Genomic DNA, 15152 nt, shown 5'->3' with positions numbered 1-15152 from the left:
CAAACTATTGCTCACACACCAAATCTGGCCTGCTGCTGGTTTTGTAAATAATTTTATAAATAAATTATATTGGAATACAGTCCTATTTGTTTATGTATTGCCTATGCCTTCTTTCACGCCATGTTGGCAGAATTCAGTAGTTGCCTGCAAGTCTAAAATAATTACTTTCTGGCCCTTTACAGAAAAAAGTTTGCTAACCCAGGATCTAGCTATTTGGTGTAAGAAACCTGCATATCTAGACATCTGTTAAAACCTGGCTGATTTCATTTTTAGCTTTTCATTCAGATGTTTCATACTGTTGTGGCATCCACTTACTTCCAGGTAGCCCATTAAGCAATCCAGAGGTCCCTGGGTCTCTACTGGGAGAGAGCAGCTTCTGTAATAGGGAACAAATGTGGAGAGATGTTACTAGCATCTGTTGCTATTCTTTTACTGAAATACCCTTGCCTTCATATTAATTTGAGTCACAGTCATTTTTTTTCCAGTCAATTGTTTCTTTAGAGTCGCTAAGAGAAACATTATATTTCATCTTATTATGTAAATGTTACTTTACTAGGAGAACAAAATCATTGCTTGACTTTTCAGCACATTCCGGCTTATTCCCTACCTCACTGAACCGTACTGTGTAATAGGAACTGTGATGGAGGAAAACAGGGAATGGTTGAAGAGCATTAGAGCATTAGCACTACGATTGCAGCTAATCTACTTGAAACATGCTTAAGATATTATGCTTGTTTTATATCTCCAGTCAGCAGGAAAAAGATGCAGTTTATTGAGTTAGAGCAAAATGCTTCACAGTGGTAAGATACCTATCACAGGGCTTAATCTCTCCCAGGAAAAGCTAGTCTGACCTGAAAAAAATTTTTTTAAAGTCTCCTCTTTTATCTCCACCTTATTCCTAGTTCTGCTCAACCAAAAAGGGCTTGTTGAAATAAGACTTGCTCTCTATAAAGTGCTCACTCTGAGCACCTTCTCAATCTTCCTCCATCCTGGGGAATGGACTTTTTGATGAACTTTATGGACTGTGGTTCTAATCAAAGGAATATATAGCATGCTATAATCCACCATGTTGGCCCAAACCATGAAAATGTTCTGTGGGAAGGAGTAATAGTGTTGATTCAATCCCACATTTGTGTTTTCTAGTATCAAGAAGGTGCCTAAGATTGTTCTCAAGATTGTGTTGGGAATAATAATAAGGATGATATGGCTTAGAGTTATTAAGATAGTGTTAAGAGCCCTGAAATTAGAGGACCTGATACCTCACCACAGCTCTACTATCAAGAAGCCCTGGTGATCCTGGCAGAGTTGCTTCATTTATCTGGGCTGTGTGTCCTCTACTGTTCAACATGGACACCACCATGTACCGTCTGAAAGGTCGCCTCCAACGTTACTATGACTTTGGGTGAGTCCAAATGAGATGAAAGAGTGTTAGCACTTTGTGAAGCACTCTACAAAGGGAAGTTCGTAATCTGCTGCTCAGAAAGCCCTTGGAATTCCTACTGAAATTCCTTTCTGGTTTGCCTTTAAAAGTCACTAGTAAGACCTCAATAAATTTCACTTGGCCAAAGATGGAGCAATTCAAGCTTCAATAAGGACAATACATGCAAAGAATGAAGACACATCAAATATTTTTTACTTCCATCAAGTCATAATGATACTAAAAAATTCATTGGTCACTTCCGGGCATGCAAGTGAAACATCTCAATATTTTGAAAGCTGATAAACTAAGAGAATCAAGCATTTATCACGCCTTCTTATAAAATCTGTACCTCTACATAATGATGAGGAAAAATTCCTCTCTAGAGAGGTATTCCAGCTAATAAACAAAGAAAGAATGATAGAATTAAAAATATCACTGTCTGTAACTGCTAAGAAATTAATGGATCTGAGCAGTGATCATTGATGATGTATACTTCCATCAGGAGGCACATAATGTCTGGTTGTCTCTTTTTGTGATGTCATTGATCACCACGTGATCATCAGTGATCACATCAGAAGTATACATCTTCGCCTGTGAAGTAGTCTTGCCCAAACAAAGAAAGAATTAAAAAATACAGTGTGAATCTGATCCATCCTCTTGATCTAACTACTAACTTATAGGAAATTCAAGAGACAGAAGAATGTTTTAAACAATAACCACAAAGATGTAGTTCAGAAAATGAACACTTTGGGAAAATTCTACAGGACAGGGACAATCTACTTCTTAAAAAATTTTTTTCAAGGCAAAAAAAGCAAGACGGAAGAGAAACCTATAAAAGAGACTGGGGAAACATATCAACCAATTGTCATGTACAGAACTTATTTAGATCTTGACTCAAGCAATTTACTGAAAAATTATGAGACAATCAGAAAAGCACAAATATCACTGACTTGATATTTGATGATATTAATTACACTGTTAATTGCTCATTAGTTTTGATAACCATATTGTGAATATGTTTTTTTAAAGATGCCTTATTTTTTACAGTCCGATATATTTACAGATGAGATGATAGGATTTTCTTCAAAATAATCTGGGGTGGGGAGAGTTGGTGGGGATGTGGATGAAATAAGATGGGCTGTGTACTAGTATTTGTTAAAGCTGGGTGATGGGTAAACAAGGGTTCATTATACTATTCTATCTACTTTTGTTTATGCTTGAAATTTTCTATAATAAAAAGTTAAAAATGGGGCTGGCCCCGTGGCTTAATGTAAGCGTGCGTGCTCCGCTCCTGGCGGCCCAGGTTCGGATCCCGGGCGCTCACCAACACACTGCTTGTCCGGCCATGCTGAGGTGGCGTCCCACATACAGCAACTAGAAGGATGTGCAACTATGACATACAACTATCTACTGGAGCTTTGGGGAGAAGAAAGGAGGAGGATTGGCAATAGATGTTAGCTCAGGGCTGGTCTTCCTCAGCAAAAAGAGGAGGATTGGCATGGATGTTAGCTCAGGGCTGATCTTCCTCACACACACACACGAAAAAAGTTAAAAAATAAAAAAAAGAAGAAAAAGAGCTCCAGCATGGAACAAGAAATAGACCTAGGAATGCTCCTGTGTGTTATGGGTGTTATGGGCTTAGAGCTGGCAGTTCTAAGAGCTGGCAATTCTAAGAGCAGACAGGGTAAGGTGAGGGCCTATAAGAGTCACTTTTCTATCAAGTGCTTAAACTAGGTTTTGAGTTGTCAGATCTGAAATTCATAGAACTTCAAAGCTCCCTCTATAAAATCCCTGTGCCTCACACACGTACACATCTCAAATGTCACTGAAAACTGTTAAATATCTCATAAGTTATAAAACGAACATAATGATCATCATTTCTTGCAAATTGAAAGATGCTCCCCAATACATCTTTAGTCCATCTTGAGTTTCTCTAATAGTGTGTTTGATCTGACCCAAATCTGTTATTCTTTTTAGATATAATCTTGAACCAACATGAAATGCTGCGTGATCAATTTGAAAGCTAGATTTCACTTAATTCAAAGAAATAACTAATTATATGTTGAGATTAAAATATTTGACAAAAAAGAGTTTTTATTTACAGTTGTAGAATTTACTGTGCTTATGTTAGGAGACCAAATGGAATTACTAAAAATGCCTCTTTTCTCCTCTGGGACTATTGTCACTGTTTAAGCTGAATAATTGTTTCATCAAAATCCCGCCCCACAAGTGGGCATGGTTCACAGGAGGCTGTAGAAAGTCTTCTTGCTGTGGTATTGGCCAGTGCCCAGCAGGCTGGGATATTACTTTTGAGAAAGTCTGGGTTGCATTGCCCACCTCTTCTAAGTTACTCCGGGGGCATATTTTATTTTGAAAAAGATTGCAAATAAAAATGAAGTACTTGGAGAATTTTAGACTCTCCTTGAAACTGTTAGAGACGTCCTTGTGTGTGCCCAAATTTGGTTTAGGAATCACTGACTTAGATCCTGGTTTTAAACCTTCTGCACTTGCAAGGGGCCACTTCGTGAAAAGAAAAACTGAAAAGATTCTTTGCTGTTTTTTGTGACACGAGCAGCCCATGGTTCTCCTTCCATTCTGCAAGCAGTCAGCTACTCAGTTTCACGTTTGAAGCCCTTTCCATGCCTTGAGGTCCTCTTAACTGCTGTTTTTAAATGAAAAAATAAGAACAAAACATCTTTGAGAAACAGGAAAACATTCTAAATAGCTTGGAAGCTTTTATTTTTTGCTTTGTTTTTCACCCTCTATCTCAAAGTACCATTCAACTATAAAGTTGTTGAACTCCTTGAGAAACACACTATTATTGAACCTTAAGGGATGCTGCAAAATCTGAGAAATACCACACATCCTAATAATACTTATTTAGAAAAAACCTAAACAGAATCCTGCAAATATTTCACGGATCACTGGACAAGAGTACATTCTGCCCTGCTGTCTTAAAAGTTGGATGGAATGGGAGGGAGAGCAGCTGAAAGGGCCAACTAATACAGCTTGAATAGCCCTTGAAGTGGTCTCTAAGTGGTGGTAAATGGTGGCTCGTCACCAGTTTGGAAATCCAGAAAGTTGCAATGCAAGTTATTGATAGTTTTGCTTATTTTTGCATGCTATTATAACAGTAGTTCTCAACAAGGCCATTACCTTATCCTCTAGGGCCATGTGGAAATTGTCCAGTGATTTCTTGATTGTTACAGGGATTGTGGGCTGCTACTACTGTGTGGTGGGCTGGGAGAAATGCTATATGTCCTGAAGTGCATGACATATTTCTGCTCAAGGGAGAATTATTGTCCCAATGAATTATTAATTTTGCAGTGAGTGTTAATGTAAGTGAAAAACCTGTTTATAATGGTCTGAATCCAGAAGTGAATTCAGATTCAAAAAAGTAATTTTTTGTATGTTTTTAGAAAAATTGAGGCATAACTAACATTCCGTAAAATTCCCCCTTTTATAATTTTATTTATTTATTTTTTCCCCCAAAGACCCAGTAGATAGTTGTATGTCATAGCTGCACAACCTTCTAGTTGCTGTATGTGGGACACGGCCTCAGCATGGCCGGAGAAGCGGTGCGTCGGTGCGCGCCCGGGATCCGAACCCAGGCCGCCAGCAGCAGAGCGCACGCACTTAAACCACTAAGCCACAGGGCCGGCCCCAAATTCCCCCTTTTAAAGCAGTATACAAGTCAATGGTTTTTAGTATATTCATAAGATGCAACCGTCACCACTAATTCCAGACCATTTTTTATCAATCCCAAACAACCAATTAGCACTCATGCTCCCATTCTCTCTTCTCTCTAGCCCCTGGAAACTAATCTACTTTCTGTCTCTATGGATTTGACTATTCTAGACATTTCATAAAAGTAGACTCGTATAATATGTGACCTTTTGTGTATGGTTTCTTTCACTCAGTGTACTGTTTTCAAAATTCATCCACGCTGTAGCATGTATCAGTACTTCATTTCTTTTTACAATTGAGTAATATTCTGTCGTATGGATAAGCCCATTTGTTTCAGCCATTCGTTAATCAATGGCCATTTGTGCTGGCATGATTTTGATCTACACTAAAATTACTCAGGAGTACAACTACCACGTAAAGGGGGAAAGATTGCCCTGTTTTTTTTCTGCATGTTATCAACAATTAGTTGCCATTTTAGAAAAATTGCATTACTAATAGGAACATGGATTGTGGATTTGAGTCAGCAATAAACCTATTTGTTTTAGTTTTTATTTACAGATGTTGCATTCCTGGTTTTATATATACACATCTTTTCTTTTACTTAGTCTGTATTTTAAAATATAGTGTGTCAACTTCATCTGGGTAAATTTTACTTCTCTTAAATCTAAACTTCGTCATTATAAGTATGCTCAAACCTTTAAGTATTTCATTATATCTTCTAACCTTATGTGGAAGAGAATTTTCAAACTAAAATAAATATTTATTTATTTATTTTTTTGGTGAGGAAGATTGGCCCTGAGCTAATATGTGTTGCTAATGTTCCTCTTTTTGCTTGAGGAAGATTGTCGCTGAGCTAACATCAGTGCCAATCTTCCTCTATTTTTGTACATGGGATGCCACCACAGCATGGCTTGATGAGTGGCGCATAGGTCCGCACCTGGGATCTGAACCCATGAACCCTGGGCCACCGAAGCCGAGTGCACAAACTTAACCACTATCCCACCCGGGCCAGCCCCTAAAATAAATATTTATAAACTGATTTTCTTTCATTTCTCTTTTATATTATGTTTGTGAATTATATTACTTTCTTGGAATTACATGTATAGGGAACTTATATTATCCATGAATTTCATTTCAGGAGGGTAAGGTGATGTCTAAAGGGGGCATCGGATCTTGTAGGTTGACAATCACTGTATTAGGGCAGGATTAGAAAGAGATTATTTGTGGAGTGATGTCCCTCTGACATAGGCCACACATTTCCTTGGTGGCGTTTGTGTGCATGCAGGCATCATTCACCACCTTAGGGTATTTGGGACAAGTGATCTACATTTTGCTGTCAGACTCTAGGTAAATTTGCCACAGTGACAGGTTAATTAACGAAGGATGTGGCACCTTAGTTAAACACTGACTGTTCCCATTTAATGACTTTCTCCCACATAAGGAAAACAAAACTTGCAACAGAGCAAAGGAATATCTGATGGTCTTTTATTTAGATATTCCTGGAAAGAGCATTGAGCTTGTAAGTAGCATGTTAAAACTGGAATGAGAAATGGAGTTGAGAGACTTTTGTCTAGATGAATTTTCATTTATTGAAAATTACTACTCATACATGTTATTGCCTTTTAAAATCTAGTATATAATTAGATGATATCTATAGTCTGATAAATCATTGTAAAGGTAGTAGAGACATCCCTGGCTAAAATATTGAGTGACTTGTTCAATTTTACTTTTTTTTTTTTTTTTTTTGCTGAGGAAGATTCACGCTGAGCTAACATCCATTGCCAATCTTCCTCTTTTTTTTGCTTGAGGAAGATTAGCCCTGAGCTAACATCTGTGCCAATCTCTCTCTATTTTGTATGTGGGTCGCTGCCACAATGGCTGATGAGTGGTGTAGGTCCATGCCTGGGATCTGAACCCATGAACCTGGGCCACTGAAGTGGAGCATGCCGAACTTAACCACTGGGCCATGGGGCTGGCCCCTCAAGTTTACGTTTTTGAACCAATTCCTGCCTTCAACCATTTTGTTTTTGGTCCGCTTCCCTGTTATCCAACTTCCAGCTAGTTCATCCTTACAGTTGTAGTTATACCTGAGCGAACATCCTGAAGTCTTTTGGCCAGTCTCCATAACAAAGCGCTGTTGGTTTATTATAAAATTCCTATGACTCCAAGTTCTTGACATCATCACCCTGTTGTTACTGTGACTGACTGATTAATGCTCAAACTAACTTGCTCCAGGTGTGGCCGACTTACTTTGAAGAAACAGAAGCTGCTGAAATTGGGAAGGAGGACCTATTTTTGATGGTAAGCAATGCTTCTGGGGCCATTAAGGGACATCTGTACATCTGAACCAAGCAATCTGGATATAGGCAGTTTGAGTCGCTCTTCAGAATTTAAGAATTTGTTGTATCATAAAAATCTGACATTACAGAGCATCTCTAATTCTATTTTCCTATATGATAAGAAATCAGGCTCAGATAATCTCAAATTCTGAGAAGTGCAAGATTGCCTAGGCATGAATCCTTCTACAGCACTCCTAAGAATGAGTTCTTCTGGTCTATGTTTGAATACTATTCCTAAAAAGAAACTTACTACCTACTAAAGAAAGTCTACTGGGTAAATTGTTCTTATATTAAACTGAAATATGTTTAGCTATAAATTCCACACAGTCTTTAGAAACTAATTTAATCCCTCTTCTAAGTGACAGACCTTCAAATATTTAAATGCATCTTCTCATTCTTGATCTGCTTACTCTTTTCCCACAAATCTAAACATCATGTCCTTCAACTGTTTCTAACCATCGTAACTGCTTTCCTCTGCTGTCTATATGCTTGAACTTGATTTAACCATGCTAGGTTGTTGACTGTAGATCATTTGCAAAACTGGTCTGCACAGCACGTCAATACCCTCTTTCACACAGTTGATAATACAACACTGCACGGGACACGGCCAGGACAGAACTCAGGATTCTGCTACTAGAAATCTTTCTCCAGGATACAATTATTCTGTGAATTAGAAACATTTGAATATGGCTATTCATTATGGTTATGAGCCCACACAACTTTTAGTATCATCCAGCCTTTTCCATAGTAGACCAGAGGTTGGCAAACTTCATAAAGGGCCAAATAGTAAATATTTTAGGCTTTCTGAGTCATAATATCTTCATTGCAGTTATTCAGCTGTTGTTGTAATTTAAAAGCAGCAATAGCCAACATGTAAACAAGTGGCTGTTTTACAATAAAACTTTATTTACAAAAACAGGCAGCAGGCCAGGTTTAGCGTAAGCGCCATAGTTTGCCAATCTTTGGCCTAGCCTCATACTCTGCTAAAGTCTAGACATATTATGTCCATCAATTTTTAAAAATCCTTCAGACTAGTTAAAGAAAACAGTGGGGCCAATGGAAAAAAGTATCTAGGGGGGCTGGCCGGGTGGTGCAGTGGTTGGGTTCCTGCACTCTGCTTCTGCAACCCAGGGTTCGTGGGTTCAGATCCTGGGCATGGACTTACGCACCGCTTATTAAGCCATACTATGACAGGCATCCCACATATAAAGCAGAGGAAGATGGGCATGGATGTTGGCCCAGGGCCAGTCTTCCTCAGTGAAAAGAGGAGGATTGGCAACAGAAGTTAGCTCAGGGCTAATCTTCCTCACCAAAAAAAAAAAAAAAATGTATCTGGCGTTATTTTTTTCCTCAGCAAACCCAAGTTGGCTCCTGGTGATTACCGTTTCCCTAATTATTCATAAAAATTCCTTAAATGACTTACTCTGGAATCTTGCCCCAGGCTGACCTCAGGGTCACTGGTCTCCAGTTTTCAGAATCCACTTCCTCTTTTTAACAATGGTAACTATACTTAACTAACACTAGACTTCTAGTGGCTCTCCCAGAGATCTCAAAATTCCCTGGCATGAGTGTGGTAATTTTTTGGTAGTTTTTTTTTGGTGCGAGGAATGTGATTTCTCTCTTGCAGATAGCGATGTGCTGGAGCTGGCTCTCCCGGCTTGTGAGAGCCAATCACACACATCTCTCCCCAACTTCACATTGGTAGCTTGAAGTCAGCCATGATGGGAGTGTTTACGCCACAGAAATCAATACATAATACAAACCAGGACTTTCCTTCTTCCCCCATCACTGCACCCAGGCACTTGAATCATTGAGGAGAGCTAGATACTGTCTTACAAATCTCTTCTCTTATCTTGAGTTTATTTCTCTCTTAGCAATATTCCTTCCAGACTTTTTTTTGTCAGAAGATAATTTTTATTGACATAGAAAAGAGAAAACAGAAACAACACAGTTGCTTGAGAAAAACCTGAATTCTCTATTTTCTATACATTATTGGCTTCAGGCAGTAGGTGTGTCCTACTTGCTTTGAAAATAGCTACAAAAAGTTTTTTTAGGTTGATGGTAACATTTCTGGAAGTCAATTTTAAGTCATAAGTCAATTTAACCTTCCTACTATATTTTTAGAGGTCTCTGTCACTCTTATATATAGTCTTTCCTGATTATTCTGCCTTTGGCGAATCTTTTGCCTATGTCCTTTAAAATTCCAAACTGGTCCTTTAACTAGTTCATCACTTTTTCCCATTGTTATGATTTGCTGTCGTCTACACAGAATGCCATTTCTGAGAACCACTTCAAGAAGTTTAAGTGATTCCTTAAGTCAGGACTAGAAATCAGGGTTCTTTTAGTCCAATGCACTTTCTAGGTTGCCATGCTTGTTGTACCATTTGGTAAAAGAAAATACTAGATTAAAGACAAATTTGAAATTTTCTCATTAATAATTCAGTTTGAACTTTGTTCATCGACAATGAGGCTAGGTTTCTAGGAACAGGCTGAATCATGAGGGACTAAAGCTTTCTCACTAGGACTTACCTCTAAGAGATGCAGCACAGCCTTACTCTTGTTTCGTCAAGATGGCCTTAGATGACTGAGTCTGCGAAATGGCAATTGACTGATATAGCTGAGACTTGAATCTAAGCTGTCAGCTCCTCTATAAAAGGAAAAGCATGATTTACTGCTCTGTCCTCAGGCTTTGACAAGGAAGTGCTGCACGTATGTTTACTAAATACTATAACAACCTCCTTTCTGGTCCCCTCAGTTCCACTTGTGTGCCCTTCTCATCTTTCTCCATTTTGGAAATAGAGTGGTCATCTTAAAACATTGCCTTAGGTGGGTCTTTCTGTAGGAATGCTCTGAGACAGAGATTTCAATGCAAGTAGTTTATTTGAGAGGTGAATCCAGGCAATGCTGGTAAGGAAGTGAGACAGAAAATGAAAGAAAGCCAATAAAATGTGTGTTTATGAGTACGTTCTTACTTTGGGCAACTGTGGCTCAGCCACTTGGCACCTCTCGAAGACTGAACAGAACTGTGCTATCCAATAAGGTAGCCACTAGCCACATGTGGCTGTCTATTAAGTTAATAAAATCAAATCAAAGTAAAATCACTTTGTATGTCATAGTTGAGGCATTTCAAGTGCTCAATAGCCACATGTAGCTAGTGGCTACCATACCGGACATCTCAGATATAGAACTATTTTCGCATTGCAGAAAGTTCTGCTGGACAGTGGTGGTTTAGAACACGCCTTGGAATTGTCCCACTTTGGAGCAAGGAAGTTGGGGAATTTATACATCAAGTCTCATCTGTCAATGGTTAACAGTGGCTCTCCTGATTCCTTGGTACATCTGGTCTGCCCTGCATGTGTATGAAACTAATTGAGAGGATATGGATGGACACCAACGGAGTCTGCTATAAGGATAAATAAGATTGTGTCACCCCTTGCTTAAAAAACTGTTTTCATGCTTCCTGCTACAACTCAGATAAAACCCAAACTCTTTATCATGCTCAATGTGGTCCCATGATCTGACTCCAAGGTTACTTTCCAATGTCAAGCCACTTTGCTCTAATCACACTGCTTTGACAGCAAACTGAAAGAGACTTTCTCTCAGTGTTGCAAATATATCGAGGTCTTCCTTGGCTAGGGCCTTGGCACATGCTAATCTGTCCGCCTGCAACACCCCCACCTCTTCACCCCCACTCCCCATTGGCTCTCTGTGTGGCTGTTTCCTGCTATCTTCCAGTTCTCAAACTAAGTTCTCAAACTAACCTCTGCCAAGAGATGTTCCTTGACTATCCTACCTACAGTTCATGCTTCCCTTCCATTATTTATGTTCTTGGGTCCTTTTGCATTTATTTTATCATGATCTATGATTATTTATTCTCTTTTGTTTTTGTCTGTTTCCCCTAGAATAATATGAGGTCTGAAGTCATCCTCAGTATCTAGTACTGTGCCTGACACATAGTAAAGCTACAAGAGGTATTTGGTTATTGACTGAATGAGTGAATGAATGCATGAAAGCAGTCTTTACCAGTGAGGTGGGTGTAAGAGTGGGCATGAAAGGTCTTACCTCTGCAGTAACTAAGGTTATATGTGAATTTTCTTGAACGATTAGCCTGAACGACAAGAGGGCTGGGTGTGGGGAAAGAGTGGCCTGGTGATGGCATTATGTGTAGCTGCTAAAAATTGTCTTACACACCAGATGGCTCAGGCCATTAGCAATTCAGCTTCTGGATAAACATTCTGGACACCAGCAGGGTGCTTTCTCCAACATGTAATTACTTGCTTGTGTCAATGGCATTGATCAAATGTGGGTTATATTGGCATTTTCCAGTGGCTTAAAAACTTTAGCAGTGGTAACAGCAAATGGGGAATTCTACAAAGTTAGCAAGAGTCTGTCTAGTCTTTGAGCTTTCTAGAGAGAGAGTGTGAAATAGTATTTTGGCTGTTTTTTCCAAGTTTGTTTTTTTGTTTGCCTTGAGTGGGGCTAGCACTGATGAAGGAGCTTCTAGGTGACACACAGGAGGAGTAATCTATAATAATAATAATAACAGCTTACCTACTGCTTTGCATTTATAAAACATTTCCGTTTTCTCTATTTCCCTAATCCTCCCATAACCTTTAAACTTCGTACAATGATCTCCATTTTACAGACATGAAAACTCAGAGAGAGAGGGTACAGGCTTTTCTGGGTTGTAAGTAAAGGGCAAGGACTTGAATCTTTGGGGAGCTCTTTTGGCTTGTAATACTAGGGTTATTTTCAATATATATAGTGATTTTTAGGCCTGAAATGTGAAAGGGAGAAGAGGAACTATGACAATGGTGAGGTGAATGGCAGAGGTGAGAGGGTGAGAAACCTCGAGAGCTTCTCATTCTGGCCGTCTGGAGGAGGATCCAGATCGGGGACAAAGTAACCAAGAATTCACACACGTGGGAGGGTGTGTGTGGAACGTGGAAGCAGAGAGAGAAGGCCATTTTGATTGGGCAGCCAGTACCTAGCATTCTTTTAACTAAATGCACAAGCTTCTCAAGTCTTTTAGCACCAGCTGGTGGGATCTTCTGACCTTATACTGCATCTTTCCAGTCTCTAAACTTTGCTCCCACGCTAGCTTGGTGACTGCAAAGTTGGCATCTATGGAAGTTAATCCGTTTACTCTATTCTAGTACAGTGGCTGACCGTTTTTTGCGAACTTGGCATGCCCCCAGTTGAGGAAAACTGATGTCTATTCTGTACCCACAGTATTCTCAGAGGCAAAAGTAAGACAGGCTGCAGGTTATGTGCAATGGACTATAAACTAGCTCTATCTCCATCATTTTTTCTACCACCAGAGGAAGCACATGAGAATGCAAATCCATGAGAATAATGTAATTTTAGGCCAGATTTGCAAACTGGTATCTCATAGACAGAATAGAGTCTTTTTTCGTGTGTGTGAGGAAGATTAGCCCTGAGCTAACATCCGATGCCAATCCTCCTCTTTTTGCTGAGGAAGATGGCCCTGGGCTAATATCCATGCCCATCCTCCTCTACTTTATATGGGACGCCGCCACAGCATGACTTGACAAGTGGTGCATCAGTCCGCGCCCGGGATCTGAACCTGCGAACCCTGGGCTGCCGAAGCAGAACCCGTGAACATAACGGCTACTGGGCCAACCCCAGGATAGAGTCTTTAGCCATATCTTTTGACAAAAGTTCAGTGGCTTATAAATATGTAAAATTTGGAGATTTCATATAAACATCTGTGTTTCTAGATTTTCCTAAAAAAAAAAAAATTGGAAATTGGGCCACTCTAGTCCTCTAATGTTGCATGGCAACAATAGGGTGGGACCAAATGCTGGCTTCTGGAACCCTGCAGTGTGCCAGGTGTCTACCCTCAGCCCTGTGTGCTTAGGCACTAACAGGTGACCCTGGTTAACTAACTTGTGTTATCTGGCTAGCTCCTGTGGGCATATATGTCTTTTAGGCGCTGATTTACAACTACCCTTGAGCAAATTATAGTTCCTTTAAAAATATACTTGCAGACTTGATGAATAGTAAGAAATCACTTGCAACCCACTCCATGATGTACAGCCACATATCCATGTGCCATGGCCCAATGGTTGAGAACAACTGTCTAGTTTTCTTCATGGTGTGCATGTGAGTCTTTGTGGTTTCAGCCTCTTTAAGCAGGTGAGATAAGCTGGATAAACGTGGCCTGGTCTGTAAATATAGTCAGTTATGGTTGGTGTCCCGGCTTTCATGTTTAGTGATCAGTTATTATTATTTTAATAATGAACTAGCTACCAAAATAAATAAATGAGAGCGTAACATTTTTTGAAAATGAAACAAACTACCAAAATAAATTGAAAAAAAATGAGAGCCACTTGTGGACTTATAATGTGAGCGTGTTGTAACATCCACTGATATGCTCCTGAGATCTTTTACAGGGAAAAAAAATTCTGGCCTATTCAACATAAAAATTTTAAATCTTTAATAGCAAGGGATCTTTGGGAGGCATGTGTGTGCAATTAATGGCTTCCTCTTTATTTACTTTGAAATGTGAACATGATTCTATGTTATCCCTTTTGTATGCCCACAGGTACTAGGATATCAGATTCTATCACTGCTGCCACTGGTCCTGAGTCCTCACATTCTTCAGTATACTTTTTATCTTTTCTTATATTTATAAATGAGATGGAGGTGGCTTGAGCCCTAGAATTTGCTAGACACTAAATCTTTTATTTAGAAGGTAGACAGCTCCTGGAAAGAGACATGACATACTTCTTTGTCAAGCTAACCCTAACAGATTTTGAAATGGGACTGTCAAACCTAATTAAAAGAGAAACTCATATTATGACAGATATTTAACCTTCCAGGAGGGAGTACGTATGCCATGCTGGTGAGGAATGTGTGGATCTCCTCATATAAACAATTTCTATATCCTCCATAACTTAGAATATCAGCGACAATGGCAAGTTGGCATAATATACTGTACTATAAAATCACTATATTGCTTTGTGAAAGTTACACTGGATTTGATCAGAAAAGGATTTCGAATTGTGTGTGGGTGAAAACATTCTTCATCATTCTATAATGGAAAAAAGCCAAGTAGTAAAACTTCTCAATGTGCTTGCCAAGTCCATTAATAGATAAATCTATTTACACACCAAAAAAACAACAAGTAAGCTTTACTTTACTCAAAAATCCTTGTCTTACGAAATAAGCCATATTTTCCTTTTTACCAAAAGAAGGGCTCTGGATGAAACCCTTTGCATTTGCTCTAATTATGTTATAACATTATTCATCGTACTTGATGAACAAGCTCATATCAATATTAGTCATACCCCACTGAGCTCTTTATTACCAGAAATACGTGATATAAGTTTTTAAACCATAAATGTTCAGATTCAATAGGCAGATGGTAGCTACTGAATTCCCCAAACTGGTGCAAGATAAATTTAAACACAAGTGGATGGTTCACACATTTGTGTAAAGGACTTAGATAAATCCAAATTGAATTTGAAGACATTTACAAATATTTGCAGTTTTACTGGATGGTTGCTAGATTCTTATGTGGTCTTTTTTCTCCTTCTCTCTTTTTTCAGATCTTTCCAAGGGAGGCTATTGCATTAAGCGACCAATAGGAAATAAACAAACAGACTTGGACCTCTAGACTAGCTCCTTTACTGACTTACAGGCTCTGGTTACAGAATAGGAAAAGCTGTGAGCTCCACATA

General features: G+C 39.1%; 1 protein-coding gene across 2 annotated transcripts in view; it reads right to left on the bottom strand.

The window, feature by feature from the left end:
* Positions 1-277: 277 nt before the first annotated feature.
* TAFA1 (TAFA chemokine like family member 1) overlaps positions 278-15152 on the bottom strand; it is a 485854-nt gene continuing 470979 nt past the window's right edge. For both annotated transcript variants that reach the window (XM_087431302.1, XM_087431303.1), the window contains exon 4: positions 278-376. In XM_087431302.1, the coding sequence (XP_087287428.1) occupies positions 278-376 (99 nt within the window). The remainder of the gene's footprint in view (positions 377-15152) is intronic.

The sequence above is a fragment of the Ceratotherium simum genome, chromosome 5 (assembly GCF_057802395.1).
Source record: "Ceratotherium simum simum isolate JZ-2026a chromosome 5, ASM5780239v1, whole genome shotgun sequence".
Taxonomy (NCBI): domain Eukaryota; kingdom Metazoa; phylum Chordata; class Mammalia; order Perissodactyla; family Rhinocerotidae; genus Ceratotherium; species Ceratotherium simum.
This window is presented reverse-complemented; position numbering and strand designations above follow the sequence as displayed.